This window comes from Bos indicus x Bos taurus, chromosome 11 (genome assembly GCF_003369695.1).
Source record: "Bos indicus x Bos taurus breed Angus x Brahman F1 hybrid chromosome 11, Bos_hybrid_MaternalHap_v2.0, whole genome shotgun sequence".
Taxonomy (NCBI): domain Eukaryota; kingdom Metazoa; phylum Chordata; class Mammalia; order Artiodactyla; family Bovidae; genus Bos; species Bos indicus x Bos taurus.
The window spans coordinates 36,542,232-36,566,489 of NC_040086.1; the positions used below are offsets into that span (position 1 = coordinate 36,542,232).

The 24,258-nt window shown below is 39.6% G+C and overlaps 1 protein-coding gene across 6 annotated transcripts in view; it reads left to right on the forward strand.

The window, feature by feature from the left end:
- The window catches only part of ACYP2 (acylphosphatase 2), a 179,390-nt gene that overhangs the window by 25,897 nt on the left and 129,235 nt on the right, over nt 1-24,258 (forward strand). For 2 of the 6 annotated variants that reach the window (XM_027555282.1, XM_027555283.1), the window contains exon 4: nt 16,180-16,234. The exons of 3 other annotated variants lie outside the window; for them this stretch is intronic. In XM_027555282.1, coding sequence (XP_027411083.1) covers nt 16,180-16,234 — 55 coding nt within the window. Of the gene's footprint in view, nt 1-16,126; nt 16,235-24,258 lie in introns of those variants that run through there. One more of the 6 variants, XM_027555287.1, reaches the window with a different exon arrangement.

A 24,258-nucleotide genomic window follows, 5' to 3' on the forward strand; every position in this document is an offset into this window, starting at 1 on the left:
ATGTTTAGTTGTTTAACACACTTTGAAAATTTTTCTCTTTGAGTGGTAGAATTCAGTGCTTCAAATTTAGTGTAATTGGTTATACACTAACTTGGTTTCTTTATATTTAGTGTAACTGTCAGAGAAGGCAGTGGCCACCCACTCCAGTACTCTTGCCTGGAAAATCCCATGGACGGAGGAGCCTGGTGGGCTGCAGTCCGTGGGGTCGCTAAGAGTCAGACACAACTGAGCGACTTCACTTTCACTTTTCACTCTCATGCATTGGAGAAGGAAATGGCAACCCACTCCTGTGCTCTTGCCTGGAGAATTCCAGGGACAGGGGAGCCTGGGCTGCCATCTATAGGGTCGCACAGAGTCGGACACGACTGAAGCGACTTAGCAGCAGCAGCAGTGTAATAGTAGTTTGTAGCGATTTTATTCTTCTGTATTACTTTACTATCATTACTTTTAATCATCAATATGCTTGTGTTTTTTTTTTTTATAGTGAACTATAACACATACAAGGGGCTTCCCAGGTAGCTCAGTTGGTAAAGAATCTGCCTGCAATGCAGGAGACCTGGGTTTGATCCCTGGGTTAGGAAGACCCCTTGGAGGAGGGCATGGCAACCCACTCCAGTATCCTTGCCTGGAGAAAACCCATCACAGAGGAGCCTGGGGGCTACTGTCCATGGGTTGCAAAAAAGGTGGACACAGCTGAGTGACTTTCACCTATAACACATACATAGAAAAATGTATAATATATAAATGTATGGGTTGAAAGATCTTCACGACCCAGATAATCATGATGGTGTGATCACTGACCTAGAGCCGGACATTCTGGAATGTGAAGTCAAGTGGGCCTTAGAAAGCATCACTATGAACAAAGCTAGTGGAGGTGATAGAATTCCAGTTGAGCTATTCCAAATCCTGAAAGATGATGCTATGAAAGTGCTGCACTCAATATGCCAGCAAATTTGGAAAACTCAGCAGTGGCCACAGGACTGGAAAAGGTCAGTTTTCATTCCAATCCCAAAGAAAGGCAATGCCAAGGAATGCTCAAACTACCACACAACTGCACTCATCTCACATGCTAGTAAAGTAATGCTCAAAATTCTCCAAGCCAGGCTTCAGCAATATGTGAACCGTGAACTTCCTAATGTTCAAGCTGGTTTTAGAAAAGGCAGAGGAACCAGAGATCAAATTGCCAACATCTGCTGGATCATGGAAAAAGCAAGAGAGTTCCAGAAAAACATTTATTTCTTCTTTATTGACCATGCCAAAGCCTTTGACTGTGTGGATCACAATAAACTGTGGAAAATTCTGAAAGAGATGGGAATACCAGACCACCTGATCTGCCTCTTGAGAAATCTGTATGCAGGTCAGGAAGCAGCAGTTAGAACTGGACATGGAACAACAGACTGGTTCCAGATAGGAAAAGGAGTATGTCAAGGCTGTATATTGTCACCCTGCTTATTTAACTTATATGCAGAGTACATCATGAGAAACTCTGGGCTGGAAGAAGCACAAGCTGGAATCAAGATTGCCGGGAGAAATATCAATAACCTCAGATATGCAGATGACACCACCCTTATGACAGAAAGTGAAGAGGAACTAAAAAGCCTCTTGATGAAAGTGAAAATGGAGAGTGAAACAGTTGGCTTAAAGCTCAACATTCAGAAAACGAAGATCATGGCATCCAGTCCCATCACTTCATGGGAAATAGATGGGGAAACAGTGGAAACAGTCAGACTTTATTTTTCTGGGCTTCAAAATCACTGCAGATGGTGACTTCAGCCATGAAATTAAAAGACACTCCTTGGAAGGAAAGTTATGACCAACCTAGACAGCATATTCAAAAGCAGAGACATTACTTTGCCAACAAAAGTCCGTCTAGTCAAGGCTATGGTTTTTCCTGTGGTCATGTATGGATGTGAGAGTTGGACTGTGAAGAAGGCTGAGCGCTGAAGAATTGATGCTTTTGAACTGTGGTGTTGGAGAAGACTCTTGAGAGTTCCGTGAACTGCAAGGAGATCCAACCAGTCCATTCTGAAGGAGATCAGCCCTGGGATTTCTTTGGAAGGAATGATGCTAAAGCTGAAACTCCAGTACTTTGGCCACCTCATGCGAAGAGTTGACTCATTGGAAAAGACTCTGATGCTGGGAGGGATTGGGGGCAGGAGGAGAAGGGGACAACAGAGGATGAGATGGCTGGATGGCATCACTGACTCGATGGACAAGAGTCTGGGTGAACTCTGGGAATTGGTGATGGACAGGGAGGCCTGGCGTGCTGCGATTCATGGGGTCGCAAAGAGTCGGACATGACTGAGCGACTGAACTGAACTGAACTGAACTGAAATCTCTTTCTCCTGTAGTATCACCTTGGATCAAGTGTCCGTGGGTCATATGCATGGGTCTGTTTCAGGATTCTCTATTCAGTTTCATTGGCCTATTTATCTATCTTTGCATCACTGCCTTGCCATATTAGTTTTTGTAGCTTTCTCCTAAGTCCTGGCATCTGGTAGACAAGTTATTCTAACTCACGCTTCATCAACTTTGTGTTGGCTATTTCAGTGCCTTTCATTACCATGTAAGTTTTAGATCAAGTTCCACAAAATAACTTGTTGACTGGGATTGAACTGAATTTTAGATAAATTTAGTTAAAATTTATGTCATAAATATGATAAATCTCTCATTTATTTTTTCTTTAATTCTCTCAATAGTATATGATAATTTTCTGCATAAAGGTCTTACATATTTCCTCCTGAGGTATTTGGTAGTTTTGATGCTATTATAAATGTGACCTTTAAAAACATTTTTTATGTTTGTTGCTAATATATAGAAATATAATTGAGTTTTGTGTATTACCTTATTTTCAGAGACTTTTCTAGACCTACTTGTTGACTGCAATAATTTACATGAAGATTCTTTTGAATTTTGTATATTTATCATCTGAGGATAATGAGAGTTTTATTTTTTACTTTCCTATTCTTTCACATTTTATTTCTTTTTTTGCTCTCTAAACTGATTAGGGCTTTAAGTACAATATTGAGTAGAAGCAGGAGTGATTACTGGCATCTATGTCTTGTTTCTGATATCACACTTTCAACATTTTACTTGTAAACAGTACACTTGATATAATTTTTTTGTAGGTACTACTTTTGTTGTTTAGTTGCTCAGTCATGTCTGACTCTTGCAACCCCATAAACTACGTATATTTAAATATTAGTATACTGGAGCTTACCTGGTGGCTCAGAGTATAAAGAATCTGCCTGCAATGCAGGAGTCCCAGTTTCCATCCCGGGGTCGGAAAGATCCCCCAGAAAAGGAAATGGCTACCCACTCCAATATTCTTGCCTGGAGAATTTCATGGACAGAGCTGCCTGGCAGGCTACAGTCCCTGGGGTTGCAAAGAGTCAGACATGACTGAGCAACTAAACTTATATATATATATGCACACACACACACACACACATATATATTCTCTGATAGATATATTTATAAATATATTGACAAAAATATAAACTTATATATATATATAAATTGACAGAATACTATATATACACAAATGTATAGTATTTTTAGTACATGTTGTCAATATTTGACATGTGCGAATTTAGACTTGTAGTCTCCTGGTGACTTAAGCCTTTTATCATTGTCAAGTGTTTCTATCTTTAATCATGTTTTTGCCTTAAAGTTACTTTGTGTGTGTGTGTGTTTGCCTGATATTAATAGAGTTATATGGGTTTAATTTCTAAATGTATTCGCAAAGAATTTTTCCCATTGTTTTATTTTCAATGTTTCTTCCTCATTATGTTTTATATGTGTCCATTGTAAACAGCATATTGTTGAGTTTTGTTTCTTTATGTAGTCATATAACCTTTGTTTTAAAATTAGGCTATTTAGTCCATTTAAGCTTAATGGAATTACTGACATATTTAGAATTAAATTTGTATCTTACTATGTCCTTTCCACTTGCTTTATCAGTTCTGTGTTGTTTCCTCTTCCTAGCCTTCATTTGAATTGACTGTTTTTTAATATTCTACTTTTTTTCTCTATTAGTTTAGAAGTTGTATATTCTATTTCTTTTACTAGTTCTTTCCCTGGAGATACAACATACAAGTATAACTTATCAAAATTTGATATTAATTTGTATCTTTATTCTCTTTTCCAACCATGCTAGATCTATAGAAACTTTTATGTCCATTTATCTTCCTGTTTATTTGGATGCTCTTGTGGTATATTTTAATTTTTATATTTTAGATCTCATAAGACATTATTTTTAAAAGTCAGTATTTGGGGGATTTTTCCATATATTTGCCATTTTTATTGCTCCTTTCCCTCCTAAATTCTCTGGGCATCTGTGTAGGAATATTTCCATTCCGCCAAAAGAATGTTCTTTAGTATTTTATTTAATTTAGGCCTGCTGGTGATTCAAAACTGTTTTAGATTTTTTTTGTCTCCATGTTTTTTTATTTTACCTTCATTCTTGAAAAATATCTTTGCTGTGAGTAGAATTCTAACTTGCCATTTATTTTTTCAGTTCCTTGTGGATGCCATGACAGTATTTTGGCATCCATTGCTTTATTTTGAGATTGGCTGTTGGTTTTACACTTTCTTTCTTTTTTTACACTTTGTTTCAAGTTACGTAGGTGCATTTAAAACAGCAACAAGAGTAAACTTGCCAGTATATGATCTGCAATAATAAATATAACATTAAGCCTGTTAATTGCTTTAAGTGATTTTCTCCAGTAATATTTAGTTCTCTGTGTACAGATGCAGAGAAGGCAGGAGGTAGGGTTCATTCCAGGTCTGGTTGTTGCTAGCTACAAAGACCAGAAATGAGAGAGCCAAGACTTAAGGGTATTTACAGGGTATGCATAGAATGATGTATCCCGGAATCTGGTTTGGACAAGAAGAGAAATGGACTGGGAGGAAACTGATGGGCAGTGAAAAATGATTGCCTTATTCAACGTTAGATCTAAGCTGTCAGTACTGTTAAGTTGTGCAGAGCAATCCTAGAATCACTGGAGTCAAGACATAAAGGAAGGGGTGGAATTGCCACCGTCATGCTCAGTAGCTAAGTTATGTCCAACTCTTTGAGACTCTGTGGACTGTAGCCCGCAAGGCTCCTCTGTCCATGGGATTTTCCAGGCAAGAATACTGGAGTGGCTTGCTATTTCCTACTCCAGGGGATCTTTCCCATCCAGGGATCAAATCCATGTCTCCTGCATTGGCAGGCAGATTCTTTACCACTGTTCCACCTGGGACGCTCTCAAGGATGGAATGGGGATGGGACACATCCCTGACATTGCCTGACCCACTGTGAGTGACGGTCTAGTGTAGATGGGCCTTCATTGACATTTTCTTTCTGTGTCCAGTGGTCCCGTAACTGGATTTCATCTGAGCATTGCTGTTTAAAAGATTATTGAACTTTTGCACGTTTTCTGTTGTCATGATTTTCTTTCTTTCTTTTGTTTTTACTCCTTTTTCTTATGGGATGTTCAGATATATACAGGACAATGAACCAACCCCGTGTGTCTGTTACCGAGTTTCAATAACAATATCTGACATTCTTATTTCACATATTCCTCCAACTTTTCTTTTGTTATTGCTAGAGTTTTTGATGCAGATTTCCTGCATCATGTTACTTACTTGTAAGTTACATTGAACCATATAAAATAGCCAATGTTGGACAAAATTTGGAACTACAAAACTTAAATTTCATGTTGTTCAATCTAACACTTTACTGTTTTTCTCTAAAAGAAACTCCATATACCTATCAAACTATTTTTCTAACCCCCAGAGAAGATCTACCTCCAAATGTCCGAGTGCATCTTATAACCTATCAGTTATACTTTTCCCCAGAAGCTTGTCTTCCTCTCTTCCTAAACAGCAGTCATTCTGGTGTTTAGCGCCTTGCCCATTTCATAGAGTGGGTTTCTCTTTTCCTCAGTCATGTGTTTTCATTCCTTTAGTCCCTTATTTTAGTGATTTAGTCCCTTATTTTGTTGAAACCTAATTCTCCTATGCTTCCCCCCAAAAGGTTCCTGAGAGACAAAAAGTTTTTGTCTTTGCCTGCATTCATCTGCCCTCATACTCGGTTGTTGGAGTTATAAAATCTTATGCCCCAAATCATCTTCCATTCAGAACTATGAAGGCATAGTTCCGTGACTTCTTGTGTTGAGAGATTTGATGTCATTTTCATACAAAGGTTTGGAAGCCACACCTGTTTGTTCCTATCAGAAAACTTTTTAGATGTTCAATGTCTTCCTCTTTTTCTGCATTTTCAGTCATCTACCTTCATGAATGTTTTAATTCCACTTTAGATGTTGGGCTCTTAGAGAAGAATTGTCTTCCTTTGACAATTTCTTTCTCCCTCACTGTTTAAAATTTTCTTTTTTTTGGCTTCACTGAGTCTTCGTTGTGGCATGCACGCTTTCTTTAGTTGTGGGCTTCATTTGTTGCAGTATGCAGGCTTAACTGCCCCACAGCATGTGGGATCTTAGTTCCCTGACCAGGGATTGAACCCAAGTCCCCTGCATTAGAAGGCATATTTTTAATCACTTGACCTCCAGGGAAGTTCCTCTCTCTCACTTCATGGTTCTTGTCTTTTGAGATTTCTATGTGGCCCTAATCTTCTAATTTTTGACTTTTCTTACCTAGTCTCCAAATTTCATTTTCTGGGAAATTGTCTCAACTTCATCTTCCAAACTTCCATTAATTTTGTTTGTTTCTGCTGCAATATTTTGGTTGTTCTACTTCATAGCGCCTTGTTCTTGGTTTTTGTTTTTGTTTTCATATTTCTCTGAGGAAAATGTGATTTTGCAGTTTTCTTCTGCTTTTTGCTTTGTTTTTGTTTCCTCTAAGTTTCTCTTTTTTTCCTTTCACCCCTCCTTGTCTTTTTTTTTTCTGATTGTTTTGCTTCTCTCTTTCATATCCAGCCTTCCCCTACAATTATATTTCAGTGACTTTCTCATAAATATGAACAGACAGCCAAGAATAAACAGGTTTTTAAGGAAATTTTCAAACATGTAATTGCAGACTTGTTGACTTGAGGAATGGTGGTGACTGATGGAGAGCTGGCTTTTTGTTGGGGAGCTCCAAATGCTAAATCTTTAGGTCTTGTCTTCTGCAGTCCTTGTCGTTGTTGTTGTTTAATCTCTAAGTCATGACTGGCTCTCAACCGCCCCATGAACTGCAGCACACCAGGCTTCCCAGTCCTTCACTGTCTCTCGGAGATTGCTCAAACTCATGTCTGTTGAGTCAGTGATGCCACCCAACCATCTCATCCTCTGTCACTCGCTTCTTCTCTTGCCCTCAATCTTTCCCAGCATCAGGGTCTTTTCCAGTGAGTCAGCTCTTTACATGTGGTAGCCAAAGTATTAGAGCTTCAGCTTGAGCATCAGTCTTTACAGTGAATATTTAGGACTAATTTCCTTTAGGATTGACCTGTTTGATCTCCTTGCAGTTCACGGGACTCTCAAGAGCCTTCTCCAGCACTACAGTTTGAAAGCATCAGTTCTTTGGTGCTGAGCCTTTATGGTCCAACTCTCATATCCATACATGACTACTGGAAAAATCAATAGCTTTGACTATATGGACTTTTGTTGGCAAAGCGATGTCTCTGCTTTTTAATACACTAAGTTAGTCATCGCTTTTCTTCCAAGGAACAAATGTTTTTTAACTTGATGGCTGCAGTCACCATCTGCTGTGATTTTGGAGCCCAAGAAAAGAAAATATGTCATGGTTTCCACTCTTCCACCACTCTTACATTTTCCATAAAGTAATGGAACCAGATGCCATGATGTTAGTGTTTTTGAATGTAAAATATTAAGCTAGCCTATTCACTCTCCTCTTTCACCTTCATCAAAAGGCTCTTTAGTTCCTCTTCACTTTCTGCCATTAAAGTGGTATCATCTGCATAGCTAAGGTTGTTGATATTTCTCCCAGAAATCTTGATTCCAGCTTGTGAGTCATCCAGCCCAGCATTTCACATGATGTACCCTGTATATAAGTTAAATAAGCAGGATGACAATATATAGCCTTGATGTACTCCTTTCCCAATTTTGAACCAGTCTGTTGTTCCCTGTCTGGTTCTAACTGTTGCCTCTTGATCTGCATACAGGTTTCTTAGGCAGGTAAGGAGTTCTGGTATTCCCACCTCCTAAAGAATTTTGCAGTTTGTTATGATCCACACAGTCAAAGGCTTTAATGTAGTCAATAAAGCAGAAGTAGATGTTTTTCTGGAATTCTTTCGCTTTTTCTATGATCCAGTGGATGTTGGCAATTTAATCTCTGATTCCTGCCTTTTCTAAATCCAGCTTATACATCTGGAAGTTCTTGATTCACCTACTGCTGAAGCCTAGCTTGAAGGATTCTGAGTATTGCCAGCATTTGAAATGAGTGCAATTGTGTGGTTGTTTGAACATTCTTTGGCTTTGCCCTTCTTTGGGATTGGAATGAAAACTGACCTTTTCCAGTTCTGTGGCCACTGCTGAGTTTTCCAAATTTGTTGGCATATTGAGTGAAGCACTTTGGTGCCTTGGTGCCTCCAAATCCCCAGTCTTCCATGGGTTCTATGAAGTAAGTCAACTTGTTTCTGATGATTTTGCTTCCCAGGTGCCTCAGACAGTAAAGAATCTGACTGCAGTGCAGGAGACATTGGTTTGATTCCTGGGTTGGGAAAATTCTCTGGAGGAGGAAATGGCTACCCACTCCAGTATGCTTGCCTAGGAAATCCAATGGACGGAAGAGCCTGGTGGGCAACAGTCCATGGGGTCTCAGAGTCAGACACAACTGAGCAACTAACACACTGCAAACACTTGGGCTGTAGAAAACCCAAAGTTGGTAGAAAACCATACTGAAAATGGTTGTAACATACAGGAGTTCATTTTTCTCATAACAAGTATGGAGGTAGATGGTTACTGGCCTTGGTTCAATAGCTCAGTGATATGAAGGCTAGTGTCTCTGTGCTTCTCTTGGCCTTTCCCTGATGGTAAAAAAAATGAAAAAGTGCAGCTGAACATAATATCCATTATTAAGTCAGGAGGAAGGAAGGAAAGGATAAGGATTGTGTTGTTTCCTGAACTTCCCAAAACAGACTGGCTCATATGGTCCTATAGTTACTCCTTGCTGCAAAGAAGGCTAAGAAATTGGTTTGACATGTTGATGCTCTGAACAAATTGTTGTTCCAATTCGTCCAGGAAGAAGGGCAAGGGGATGGGTACTACGTAGTTAATGAATGATGTTGGTTACATATTTCATATTTTGGATGCTATCATTTGAATGGGGTTTCAGGTAAAAGGAAATGCCATGTTTAACTGCACTGTGAAGATTAAGTGAGAAAATCTGTATGAAGCGCTGAGCACAGCACATGGCACCTCATGAGTAATCAGCACACACTCATGAGATCACCCAGGGTATTCCATCTTTGCTCCCGCTGTCTTAGTGGCGGTTGGACTGCCAGGTGGAAGTGCCACTAGGCTCTCAGATATGTGGGTCATCCCTGCAGAGAAACTGGGCTGGAGAAACAAATTTGGTTGTCATCTGTATGTGGATAGTGTTTGCAGTCTTGTACATGGATGGGATTACCCAGGGAGTGTTTGCAGTCTTGTACATGGATGGGATTACCCAGGGAGAGCTTTTGTGATGATAAAGCAAGCAGGAAGCAGACACCAGAGAGTTTAAATCAGACTTAACAAACATAAATTGTGATGTTGGTACAAATAAAAATATTTATACTTTAAACAATGAATTTACTCCTCTAGCATCTACTATGTGCAATATACTTTTTAAGGTACTGAATGATCAAAAAATTAAAGTACAGTAAGTTACAGAAATGGGTGATAAAGTCAGACCAAATGTAGTACATTTATAGCTATATAAATATGAAATTATTTTTTCTAGTTATTAAAACATTTTTTAGAATGCTATGATAATAAGTAATGGAAATTAGAACTAAATTGTCTTTTAAAACATGGATATGTTTTCTTCCAAAGTTATTGAAATGTGAAATAAAACAAGGACCATCATTTAGAGGTTTATCCTGGCTCTGACTATAGCAACCATGTCCTGTTCTTGCTAACAGGCCAGAAACATCCAAGGACACACTGCAGATGTGTGTGTTTGTGTGTGTGTTTTTCTTCCTCTTCTGTGTTTCATTTTCTCTGAAAAAATGACTGATGGTTTTCTTTTGTAAATTGCACTATGATTCCAATTGTAGAGGTAAGTTCTGCCAACATTTTTTGATGTGTAGGAACTATTTCGAATTCATTGCTTTATTAAGCCCACTTTTTTTGGTTTTAAAATGAAACAAAAAATACTTTCTATTTCTTGGTAATCATTTAAAATTAATATATAGAGTTATGACACTGGGCATTAACCTTTGGCCATATCTACACAAAATATATTTTTCTTAAAGACTATATAGTAATTTTGTCGAAACAAAACCCCCAGGAAACTAAAAACATTTGTATTTGGAGACAGTGAGCCAAATTCTAAAATTAAAATTCCATCTTGATTACTGCGTATTTTGAAAACCATATGTCATGTATCTCTACTCTGCACTTCAAAGGGTAATGGACTCGGGTATGTATACAACAGGATGATCAGTTGGTCACGTGGTCTGGAAAACTGGGTCATAATAGAAGGAATGCTTGACGGCATGGGGGTATTTAGACTGAAGAAAGTACTACTTGAGGGAATTGTGATTGTTTACTTCAAGTACTTGGAGGACTGATACAAGGCAAAGGATAGATGTTCTGTGTTGTTTCAGAAGGCAATATTTATTTATAGCAATGGGTGAATTTGCTTATTTCAATCACCCCAGCAGAGAATTTTCCTCTGAAGGCGTCAAACGTATCTAATGGAATTTTATCAGTAACTGGGAGGGATCTCTATCAGGCATTGGCATAATGTGGCCTTCTGGCCAGATCTGGTCTACTCTCTGTTTTATAAATAAAAGTTTATTGGGGGCACAGCCATGTCCATTTGTTCCGGTTTTGTCTGCTGTTGTTTTTGTGCTACAAAGGCAGCGATGAGTATTTGCAACAGAGACTGGATGGACAACAGGTGTTTACTATCAGGCCTTTAACAGAAAGTGTTTCAGACTCCTGGTATAGAGAAGAGTCAAGGGTGTTACAGAAGATCTAACTCATTGGATAGTAACGTAGTATGTGCTGTGAGTGTGTGTACTCAGTCACTCAGTCATGTCCAACTCTTCGCAACCCAGTGGACTGTAACTTGCCGGGCTCCTCTGGACTTTTCCTCCTCCTCCGTGGAATTTTCCAGGCAAGAATATTGGAGTGGATTGCCATTTCCTCTTCCAGGGGATCTTCCCAACCGAGGGCTCAAACCCAAGTCTCCTGCATTTCCTGCATCGGCAGGCAGATTCTTTACCACTGCACCACCTGGGAAGCATTAAGTTGGTACAGGTGGCCTCAAAGATCTGTCCAACTAAGATTCTATGGTTCAATACAGAGTTGATAACATATATATATATACTTTAAATGTGTTTAGTTTGAGTCAGAAGTAGAATAGATGTATTCGTTGATATAATTGTATTTATTTTTTCACAAATAGCATTTGTATGGAATGTCAAATAATAACAGCCTTTTGCTCTGACTATGAAATGCCATTGTTTTAAATTTCTAGCGGTTACAGAAGTGGATGGGAATGAAGCAATGGATTTCATGAATCATTAGATAGTGTCAGATTCAAAGTTATTTAATATTTGTAAAAATAACTTTTCTCTGACAGACCATTAGTGGCATGAATTTCTGTTAACAGACTTGCTAGTTTTTCCTAACTTTATCATCTGAGAATCTCAAAATGCTTTGCTAGTATTTTTATACTTTATTCATTTAAATCCTTTTACAAACTGATAGTGTTATTAAGATGGAGAAGGCGATGGCACCCCACTCCAGTACTCTTGCCTGGAAAATCCCATGGGCAGAGGAGCCTGGTAGGCTGCAGTCCATGGGGTCGATAAGAGTCGGACACAACTGAGCGACTTCACTTTCATGCATTGGAGAAGGCAATGGCACCCCACTCCAGTACTCTTGCCTGGAAAATCCCATGGGCAGAGGAGTCTGGTAGGCTGCAGTCCATGGGGTGGATAAGAGTCGGACACAACTGAGCGACTTCACTTTCATGCATTGGAGAAGGCAATGGCAACCCACTTCAGTGTTCTTGCCTGAAGAATCCCAGGGAGGGCTGCCAGCTATGGGGTCGCACAGAGTCAGACACGACTGAAGCAACTTAGCAGCAGCAGCAGCAGTGTTATTAAGAAAGTTCCATTAGATGTTCTATCTGTGTGTGTGTGTTTTTCATGACATGTTCTATGGAGATATGGAAGACAGACATTTTTCAGAAGAACAAAAATTCACTGAGAAGATGTAATTTTGGAAAAAAAATTTAATGTAACTTATTTGATATCAGTTACTCTGTTGGAAAACTAGAAACATGAAAAATACCTACAGTAGAGTGAGAGTTCTAATATCAGGTTTTAGACCTCAAATTCTAAGTCATTGCTTTTCTTCTGTAATATAACATCTTTATTAAAAGTACTTAGATGCATGACTTTTGCTTTAAAGTTTACACTTTATGTGAATTTAGTTCATCATATTTAATAAACGCACAATGCAACACATTTTTAAAAAATTAATGGACTTGACTTTTTAGAGCAGTTTTTGGTTTACAGAAAAATTGAACAGAAAGTAGAGAGAGTGCCTATATATCTCTCCGTAAGTCACTTCCTCTGTAATTAACATCTTGCATTACTGTGATACATTCGCTGCAGTTGATGGCCAGTGTTGATACATTTTTATTAACTAAAGCCTATGGTTTACATTCCCTGTAGAAGGAAATGACAACCCATTCCAGTACTCTTGCCTGGAGAATCCCATGGACAGAGAAGTCTGGCGGGCTACAGTCCATGGGGGTCACAAAGAGTCAGACACGACTGAGTGCCTTAGCACACAGACCATTAAAATACTGCTCCCTGCTGCCCTCCCCGACCACAGTGTGTGCTTTGCCCAATATTTTTAAACTGTTGATTCCTAAACATGAGTGCGTTTTAAATTTAAACTTGGTGATTCACTTTCTATTATAGTCTGTGAAGTATTTTTCAAATAAATACTGAGTCAAATAAGGACTCATGGATGAGAAAGTTTTGTTTGCCTCTGTAATTTGTAAGTAAACAATTGGACTGATTTTAAGTGAATCAAGTCAATTATAAAAATTAAGAAATTGAAATTAAATAAAGCTACTCCAAACCTGCTATTTAAAAACGAATATGGATAATATTTCAATGCCTAATAGAAGTATTTCTGTTTCTTTGGCTGGGGTGCTAACATCAAGCTCTTTGTGCTTTTAAAAAATACTTGAAAATCAGGAAATTAGAGCTGACCGGCTCATTGAAGGTCACCTAATAGTTTAATAGCAATAAGTTCAAATGGGGCAAGCATCTCATCCGGTCACGTACAAATGGCAGCCTGGGTGGGTGGTAGGGTTAGACTGCAGAACTGGGCCTCACAAACAGTCATACATTAGCCCTCTTACTGGATTAAACAGTTACAGTAGCCTATCATGATAATTTTTTCATTCAGTGAATGTTCAGTGTCTTTCCATCTCCCTGCTGAGAGTACAAAATGATTAAAGGTATTGTGAAACGTCCAAACTGTCTGGGGGAAAGAGGGAAGCAGGTGAATTCAGCACAGGTTGGGAGATACAAGGGAGGAGCCTGGGACTGGAGAGCTGGGGTGCCCGGTGGAAGGTGCTCCCTCCTACCTTGAGGGGATGGGCCTGGGTTTGCCTCTCTGGCCTCATCAGCCACTCTCCCTGTTACTGGCCTTTCAGTCTCCTCCATACCATGCTTTTCTTCTCTTAGGACTCTCAGATGCTCTCCCCTCTGCCTTCCTTACCTCCAAGCCTCGCTGATTACCCCCCACTCACGCTGTTATCTGCTCTCCACTCTCACCCACCCTGTGCTCTGCGTCTTCACATCGCTTAGCACAGCTGTTAGGAATTACTTACTTGCTATCCCCTATCTTCGCCCCCAGAAAATGCTTTCAGCTGTAGTGCAAGTTTAAAGCAAGTGGCTCCAACAGGTGAGGGGGTTTGTTCTTAGATATAAAGGGGCTTGGAGGTCAGTGGATGTTGCATTCTGTGTGCTGGTCCTCAGTGTCAGGGCCTGGGTCTGTGGGGTTTTCTTATCTTTTTTCCTCATGGTTGTAAAAGGACTACTCCAACTTCCAGCACCGTGGCTGAAGGCTGGAGGGAGGGGATGGCCCTGGGTCAATTCCCTTTTATCTGGGAAGCAAACTTCACACCTCCCTGCCACCTCTGCCTGCCCCCACCAGCCTGCAGTGCATTTCCTTGTGTGCAACATGGGCCATCTCTAGCTGAAACCAGCTTCCCAGCCATGGTAACCAAGGTGAGTGTTCTTTTATGAGATGGTCAGTTTGGTGGGGCCACCTATTTAAAGTTCACAGAAAAGTTTACTATGCTCACAGGTCCTGGAGACAGAAGGCTAGGTAGGCATGCCTTGCACAGTCAAAGAGACAATGGCAGGGGAATCAGGAGGCAGCGAGGGGAAGGTTTAGGCCAGAGCCTTTGTTGGGGGTATCTGTAGGAAGGCAAGGCAGGGCAGGTGAAAAGTTTAGGGTTGGCTGTTGGAATCATTGTGGAGGGCTTTGGACTGTAGAGTTGTCCCTAGCTGCCTGGAATCTGGCCCTGGGACGTTTAAGTAAGTGCTTAGTTGCTCAGTCCTGTCCGACTCTCTGCAACCCCATAGACTGTAGCCCACCAGGCTCCTCTGTCCATGGGATTTCCCAGGCAAGAATATTGTAGCGCGGTGCTATTTTCTACTCCAGGGAATCTTCCTGACCCAGGCATGGAACTCACATCTCTTGCGTCTCCTTTGTGGCTAGGCGGGTTCTTTCCCACTAGCCACCTGGGAAGCCTGAGGGATATTTAAGAGAAAGGATTACTGCCTGTTGGGATGCGGGGCCCAGTGGAGGGGGTAGGGCTCAGAGGGGTTAGTCTGCATTAAAGACAAGCTCAGGGCTATCTCTAAGAATTGGCAAGCCTCCAGGAGGGGCAGCCTGTCTCCAGCCAGAAAGGTTTTATTAAGATGTCAAAAACTTCATAATATAGAGAAAATATACAGTAGAAGAGGGGGGTGGGTAGTGGTGTGGGTTCACTGCTCAACAATGCCCACCACATCACAAGACTCCGGAAGGGAAGGGGTCTTCCTGTTCTCCCCGAATTCCCCAAGCCTAGCACAGGTCCTGGCACACAGAACAGACAGAATATGCATGTCGAAAAGAGAAAGTGGGATAAGGACATGCCAGGAGAAGGGAATACCAGGCACAAAGGCACTGAGCCTTTGTGTGTGTTTGGATACAAGTGACTGGAGCACAGGCAAATGTCAGGGACTATTGGAAACTGAGATTAGAAAGGAAGTTTGGGGTCAAACTGTGAAAATCCTGTATGTTGTGTTAGTTGGTCTTGTCTTCTTTCAGCACTGGGGAGTCATTGAAAAAGTTCAGTCAGGGAGCAGCACAGAATTTGGGGGTTAGGATATTAACTTGGTAGTGTAGGCTAAGAACTGGAGGTAGAGAGGCGGGAATCGGGGAGACTAATTAACAATATCATACTGTGGTTTGATAAAATAGAGGAATAATAATCTGGGGAGTTAGGGAAGTGTAGTTTTGAGGTCACCATGTAGAAGAGATTCTCTAACTATGACTCTGGACTAGTAGTATCAGCATTACAGGGGGATTCTTTACCAGCTAAGCCACAAGGGAAGCCCGGAAACTTGTTAGAAATACAAAATTTTGGGCTGCCACAGAATCAGAAGCCCTAGCCACGGGGGGCGGGGGCTGGGGGGAGCTGTCAGTGAGTCCGGCAATCTGTATTTTGACAAGACTACCATGTGACTCTGAAGTACTTGAAGCATAAGAACCACTAACTAGAGTAATAGGTTTGGGGGGTGCAATTGAGCAAGCTGATCCAAAGCAGCCTCTGTGTGTATTAGAATCACCCAGGAGCTTTTTCAAAGGCAACTAGGTTAGGCCCTATAGTAGACAACTAAATTGGAATCTCTAGGGGTAGGACCCAGGCATCAATTTCTTGATATTCCCAGGTACTTCCAAAGTGCAGTCAGGCTGAGAACCACTGATCTTGTTTAATCCTCAGTGGTGAGAAAATTCAGAGCTGGAAGGTGAGCTGCCCAAGGTCACAGCAAGTTCAGGTAAGAATCCATTTTTTAATCTTCTTTATGATGCTTTAAACATGATTCAAATACTTTGCTTTAAGACAATGGCTTCTAAATCATCCATAATAACAAATATTACTGTCAGATTTTTAGAAGTAAGTAGTTTACAGCATTATTTGAAACTCAGTTCTCCTTTAATTAACAGTATTTCACATTTCAGAAAGTTATCCTTTTTGTAAAGATTTCATAAAAATAGTTATTTTCAACATCAACAAAAAAGACTATACATAAGATATGGATGAATGGAGCTTTTCTATTTGTGTGCATTAAGTAATATTTTTTTTTCAACTCTAGGTGGAGCTCTTTGGTTTATACATACATACATTGTTTTATTTATAATTTTGAGACTCTTAAATAGGAACTGAGATTATTTTTAAAGTTTAAAAATTGGTAAGATGTTCTCAACATCGTTCTGCTGTCCTTTTCTGGTTTTAGAGTCATAGATATAAAAAACTGACTTTTGTTTCACTGCTTGACCAAAGAATCCAAATCCAGGCCTCAGAGTCATTTTCAAATGCATCTTAAATCTGTATTGTTACCTCATAGTCCTTAACGAATGGGATCTGTTTCCTGTGGCTTTTGTTTTTGATAAGGCTCAGTGTTTAAACAATTTCTGTAAGATGGGAAGACAGGCTTCCTTTTCTGAATTGTCAGTAGAGAAAAACCTAGAGGATAACACAGCTGTTGCTATAGTAATTTCTTCAACTATTTTTACCCCACTGTGTACAAAGGAACGTTTAACTGCTATCTTCCTGTAACACAAATGAAACGTTTTGCTGCCACTTCTTTTGCTCTTTTCTCTCTGCTATCTTAATATTCCCCCTTCTCCTGGGAGTGCAGTTGAAGCAGAATCCCCTGAATATGCAACATGTGATTTTTAGGTGATGTGAGTCAGTGGTTGTGATTCCTGGACCAGCAGCATCACCACAGGCATCACCTGGAAGCTGGTTAGAAATGGAGATTCTGGGGTCCCATCCCAGACCTACTAAATGAGAAACCCTGGCAGTGGGGTCCGGCAAGTGCTGAACCATGGGTATAGACTATTTTGAAAGGACAGAAAGCCTATATTCTCGGGAGCCTACATAAAAAACTCCAGTGCAACCAGCTCTGCCCATTTGGGGCTTGTTCAAGGCTTTTAAAATCACCTAGGGTTTCTGTTAAAAAACAGGAATTCTCATTCAGTAAGTTTGAGATAGAGCCTGATACTCTGCATTTCTAATCCACGCTCCCAAGTGAGATGGATTCTGTTTATCCATGGAGCACATTTTGAGTATGGAGGGTATCAACCATACTCATACACACATATGAAAGTTACTTATTATTTCTGAGTGTGTTTTTAGTTTAATATATCTAAAATCAATGAATATTTTCAGTCACAGTGGGAAGAGACAATTTCTGGAATACAGTGCTCGCTTGTCTAGTTTAAAGTGACTCACCCTTATTAAATGCGACAAGAGGGTATTGTTTGCCAGGTTCTGTCTCCGAGACCCTCTATTATAGCAGCAGCAGGAACACTTGAGGATTGAGTTATTTTTTTAGCTGAGAAATTTATTCATGGCATGATGAAGCCAGAAAGACTAGAAGTTTGTTTTAGACAAAGTTTCAGACAAAAAGAAGTGGTTCACAAATGTTTGGAATCATTCACTGAGTGCTTCATATTTATTTAGCACCCCTCCTGTGCGAAGCATTGTGCTAGGCATGTCGGGAAATTAAACATTCTTGGCATTGAGATTATAATCTACCTGAGGAAATAAAACCGTTCCCTATGAAATTTAATTACCTATACAGAGAGCATTCTGTTAAATGGTAGAGAAGTGTGGTAGACCCTCAAGAGATCAAAGGAGGTTAAAATTATGGAGTCTGATTTGGACTTTGGGGTGAGTAGAATTTGGATATTCAGAGCAGAGTGAAGAAGTGGAGGGGGAGCTTCATAAAAGACAGGGTGGTAGGACCAGGGTGCAACTTCCAGAAGTGAACCACATGGGAATATGGAAATAGTTCAGACTACAGAGGATGAGATGGTTGGATGGCATCATCAACCCCGTGGACATGAGTTTGAGCAAACTCTGGGAGATAGTGAGGGCCGGGGAAGCCTGGCATGCTGCAGCCCATGGGATCGCAAAGAGTCGGACATGACGAGTGACGGAACACCACCACCACGATGGAGTTTAGACTTTCTGACTGGGAGAGATTTTAAAAGTGAGCCAGAGCCAGACTGGTAAGGATTTAACTGCGAGGCTTATGAGTTTACACATACTGGCCATTTTGCAAAATATTATCTTTCCCCAAATCCTTGGAACCCATGTAAGGGTATTAGAGTCTGAACCACTCAACTTAAATTGTTGTAGAAAACACAATGTCTTAATGCCAAAACACACTCATGTGACCCTCTCTGCTGTGATGTTTGTGGCTTTACATTCCGGTTTAGACAGTCATCCAGTAAAATTAGAGCCTGGGCCAGTGGTGCCTCATTGTTGATGTTCTTCTCTGGGTACAGCCTCAATTATTGACATGATATTTGGTTGCAGCCAAAGAGACTAAGGTGTGTATATTCCATGTGGCCATGGTGTTGCCTTAGAGCATCCAGATGGCTAAGTCTATTTATGCATCTCTACTTCTGTTGATGAATAGATTATTGCCTGTAGCCTTTAGGAAAGCACTCATTCATTCTATGAACACTGTGAAGTATCTGCTATATCAGAGTGCTGGAAACTGTGGATATAAAGGTAATATAGTCTCTCCCTTCCACAACAATGGAAACTGAAGATTCTATAGCAGTTTGGCTTTTGTAGCCCCACTTGCCATGTCACTCCCACTCCTTCCCTACTTGCATGTTTACCACCCGAGTGCTCATGGGAGCAGTGCCCATGGTAGCATCTTCTGACAAAACACAGATACAGCTCACAGGCAGGGAGGGCACCAGCCCCTCTTAATAAAGGAAAAACCCTATTTTGTTAATACCTGCAACAATTCCATTTGCTCTAGCTGCCACAAAAGCTAGATGGTATTCCTTAGGTCCCTTCTTCATCATTATATCTAGTGACCTGTGACCTTCTACTCTGACTCTTACTTAACATAAAAATATACCCAGTGTATCACCAATCATTTCTTTACTAGTCTTTGTTATATTTTTGAATCTTGATTCAGCTATGTAACACATTCATTATTCCCCACACATCAACTAAGAGACACGATAAATATCCTTTCTATATAATTATCCAACTATGACAATATCAAACAGGACAAGGCTCAGTAGCATGAGTTAGAAACTTCCCACCTTGTTCACGTATATAGACATATTTGCAAAGATAGAATGTCTAAAAGAATTACATCATTATGAAAAATTTCAAATGCACGCAAAATTAAGGGAATAGCATAATGAACATCTATATCTAGATTTTGCAGTTGTAATATTTTTCCATATTTCTGTCACAAACAGATTTTTTACCTAGTTGGGACAAACCAGCTATAAAAAATATTTGAGGTGCTGATAGGGGGCATTTGAATATGGCCTGGGTATTAAAGAACATTAAGGAATTAGTGCCAAATTTGTTAGGTCTAGTAGTAACATCATGGTTATGTAGGAAAATGTGTTTTAAAATTCAGTGTTCCGAATTATTTGGGTGAAAAGTGATGTCTGTAATCTTATAGTACATGAGATTGTTGTGAAAATCCAATGGGAAGAAAGTTGGGTAGGCGATATCTAAAGAATCAGAATAACAGCTAAATGGTCTTTGTCAGTCTATGCTGATGCAATTGTTTTGAGAATAGAATATTTCAATAAATTCTAAACAACAAGCCAACTTTTAAAAAGTACCATGCAATGTGCAAAATCAGGATCCTCACCTGATCCTGGGCCCCCTGCCATCTGAGAGCCTCATTCCATCCCATTTCTCCACCACTCGTGTTACTATAATTTATAATAAAAACTGTGTCTATATTTTGGTGTAGATTTCTCAAAAGCGTTTTGTCAAAATGTCCATATTCCTCTTTGCTCTATCAGAACATGCCCCAGGCGAAACCACTGAGTCAAATGTCCTACATCAGATTGTCCAATAAAGGATAAAAGCAACATGAATGATGACTTAGGAACCATGAAAAGCAGTTGGATATTACCAAAGGAATAGTTATTAACATAATTTTAGACACACTATTGGATAATATTTAGACAAGTATAGTAGAAGTCAACTATTGTTTTATATTGGCTGAGTTATTTAAAAATATGTATATGGTAATCATTGAATTAAATTAGGAGAAATTCAAGTTAATAAAGAGGAAGAGCTGTGAGAATGAATATAAAGTATCTCTTGGGAAAGTGTAAAATGAGTAAGAAGAAGATACTGCTAGTGTAGAGTATGATTATTATAGATGAGATATTAATTCTATAGTCTGAGTGTCTATAATAACTTAGAAATAAAATTTTAAGTATTGTCATTTTCTGGATAGCTAAGGATGATAAAGGCAAAATTTGTATTGCATATGTTCACTTAAATCCCATATAAAATGATCAACGTTAAGATAAGCCAAAGCTCTATTTTGGTGCCACTTTTGACTCCTTTAAACTTGTTGGGATTTGTAAAACTTGATTTTTCTGCATGAGGAGCCAAATAGGAATCTTACAGGAAAAAAATCTCTCTTTTTTTTTTTTTTTTACCTAAACCATTTTACATGGTATTCTTTCTCCAAAGTATTTTACTCTCGTCCCTTTTTCTCTTGGAAGAAAACTGGAAGCTATTTAGCAGAAGTTAACCTTCTCCTGGTGACGATTTCTGTCTATAATTTTAGCAATGAATCTTCTAAGGCCAATTAACATGTATAGCACCATTTGTGCCAACGCCAAATGGCCGCTGTGCTCTTGTGTCCCTGAATATTATTCTTCTCTATTTTGTTGCGTAGGTCTGCCTGGTTTTTATCTGCTTCTGTGACTTGGAGCTTGTCCATGACATCCTTCCAGCCCCCCAAACTCCTACTTTGATTTCTAATCTATGGGCTCTACTGACATATATACAGATATGCTCCTCTTAATTTGGCCCCCACATTAGAATATTCACTAAACTTCAATCTGTAGGAATTTAAAACCAACTATGATCTATCAGATATACCCATGTTACCCTAGGCATTTTTGACAAATAGCACACAGAAAATATCCACAAAAAATTGTTAGATTTTTCCTTAAATAAAATGTTTTTATATGTTAATTTTGTTTTTTAATAAAATAATATTGATACCTGCACATGCTGAAAAAGTCTACTAGTACTAAAATATTTTTTTTGAAAAGGTAGGCACCCCACTCCAACCCATCCCTTCTTACTCCTCAGTCACTGTTTTAGTGATTTCTTTGGGCATGCCTCCTGATTTCAAAATAATGCTCTCAAACTGGTGTCTCTTAAATCATTAATTTTAGGCATTATCTATTGACTTTCTATTATGATAGATGAAGATGTAACTCTTACTACTTATACCACACTTTCCTTCCCTCATTTCCCCAGTATGGTTGCACCTGACTTCTGGTTAAATGAAATTAGCAGCCAGTTTTCATATTCTTAGAACTTTGTGTTTACCACTGAGTGAGGTAGTGTACTCCTCAAGAACATGGCACTTAGGAGGCTGCCTTTGCAGGTCCAGAACTGCTCATCTTCCTTTTAAGGTTCCAAGGAGCAATCTGGCTTCAATTGTTCATTTCTCCTTTCAGAATTTGATGATGATAATACTTGGTTGTCAATTCTATGCAGGAGGAAAACTTTTATTCCCAAATCCTGTAGCACTTTATTACAATATTTCATCAGAACAGACACAGTCCCTTAGATGGTTGGAAGCCTGTTCATTTCTCTGGTTAGATTGAAGATCAGGATTTGTGAATGTGCCTTCACAAAAAAGAGGGAATTTGAAAAAGAAAGGTTAGGATTCAGACAGGCAAAAGATAGGAGAATATGCTTTAGACTCTTGGTCTCTTGACCTCTTTATCTGAAGCCCTGGAGCTTCTGAAATGGGACATAGTTAGGCAGTCAAATGTGGGCAGAGGGTTCTCACTCATGGCTAAATTTTTATGGCTGCTGTTTTTCAGCTCAGTCCTAGGGCCTGAGCACAAGAGGCTAAGCACATGACTTTTGAGGCTCCTGGGTTGATCACGTATTCTCAGTTCCCTGCTGGTCGTCTTTCATGTCTGTTCTGTCCAGGCCCAAATATGGACCTTTTCATGTCATGCAACTACTTAGAACTTTAAAAATAAATACGAGCTCAATTTTCAATCACGTTTTTTCTCATACTGAAGACACTGAATGGGATGAAATGGTATTATAGAAGAATGACTTTACAGTTGTCTCTCTACTAAGTTTTAATTTACTTTCGTATTAAATAAATTCAGCTGCCAGGAAATTACTGCACAAATTCAGCAGACGATGGTGGCAGTTATGGTTATTTCAGAATTACAATGATTGCAAAATACATTATTAACCTGTTTGAGAGCAACCCTGGCAATTTCTTTGTTCATGGAGGTCAATTTTCTCTAGTAAAAGACTCACAAACACAATTAACTGGAGAACTTAATTTTATTTCATGTAAGAGCTTTTTTTTTTTAACCTCAAATTAGTTATTCTAAAAAATTGGAAGTGGAAAATTTAATAATAGAGTAAGTAGATCTAAGCTTCTTTGGAAGTTGTACTTGTCAGTTCTATTTTTGGTTTCTTAGGAAACAAGTTAAAAACAGCTTTTTAAACCTTAATACATTTCTAATTACATTTCTTTCTCCCCTCTGGAGAGGCTTGTTTTTCTCTAAAAAGGTGCTGACTTCTTTACTTGTATCAATAGGAATATCAGTTTTTAAAAATTCATATTCTCTCCAACCATAGTCATTAAAAATACATATAAATGCTTGCAAAGAGAGAGCACAAAAGTCAGGTGCTTTATGTAAAGCTTTTGAAGTTGTTCAGAGTGATCCTGTGTTATGATTTGTGAACACATTTGTAACAAGTAAGATTGAATTTCCTTCATTTCACCAGATCTTCAACCACACAACAGTGTGTACAACTTATGGCTATAAACGAGTGTGGATACACAATTAGCTTCCTCACCTGGAGTAGGAGCAGTGTGAGGATGGGGGAAGGAAAGGGAGGAAATTGAGCCGCAGGTATGTCTCTCGCTCCTGCTCTAGTCTGTAGCTCCTGCACCTTGACGTTGAGAGGTTTCTGTTACTTTGATTTCCTCTCCTCGCTCACCTTGTTGCAGATGAAAAGTGGGAGGAGGGAGGGGAATTTCACAGATGATTTGCTGCCTCTTCTGGGGCTGTGAACTGAGGGAAATGGTAGAATCTCTCAGCTTGTCTGCCCTTTTGACAGTTTTTTATGTTGACCAAGTAGTTATGAATGACTCTTCAGCTGTCGTCACCAGCTTCCAGGGAGATTCTTACTGTTGCTGACAGTCTTTAGAAAGAAGAGGAGCACATACCACGCTTCTGTGGTCACTCTTCCCTTGTTGTCCACACACCTGCCCATCTGCCCTTTTTTCCTTTCCCTAGTTCAAGCTTGAGGGGTCTTCGTGTTCACATGGCCGTCTTCTTGTCCTTCAGTTCCTCTCTGACGTCACTTCCTCGGAGAGGACTCAGCTGGGCTCCATGTCAGTGGACCTCGTGTCAGTCTCTATCACGTCACTCTTACTTCCCATAGCACTTCCTGCCTTTGGGTATTTCTGTGCTTGTCCTCCGTCTCCCTCTGGAACCTGCACTCATAGGACAATTGAGCCTATATCCTGACTTGTTCAACAATGTATGCCATCAGCAAACTTTTTCTGTAAAGAACTAGATAGCAAATAGTTTAGGTTTCATGGGCCTAATAGTCTCAGTCACTACCAAACTCTGTCACCGTAGTATAAAAGCAGCCATGGATGATATGTAAACTAATGAATGAAACCGTGTTCCAGTAAACTTTCTTCATGAATGCTGAAACCTGAATTTCACATAATTTACATGACTTGAACATTATTCTTTTCATTTTTTTCTAACCATT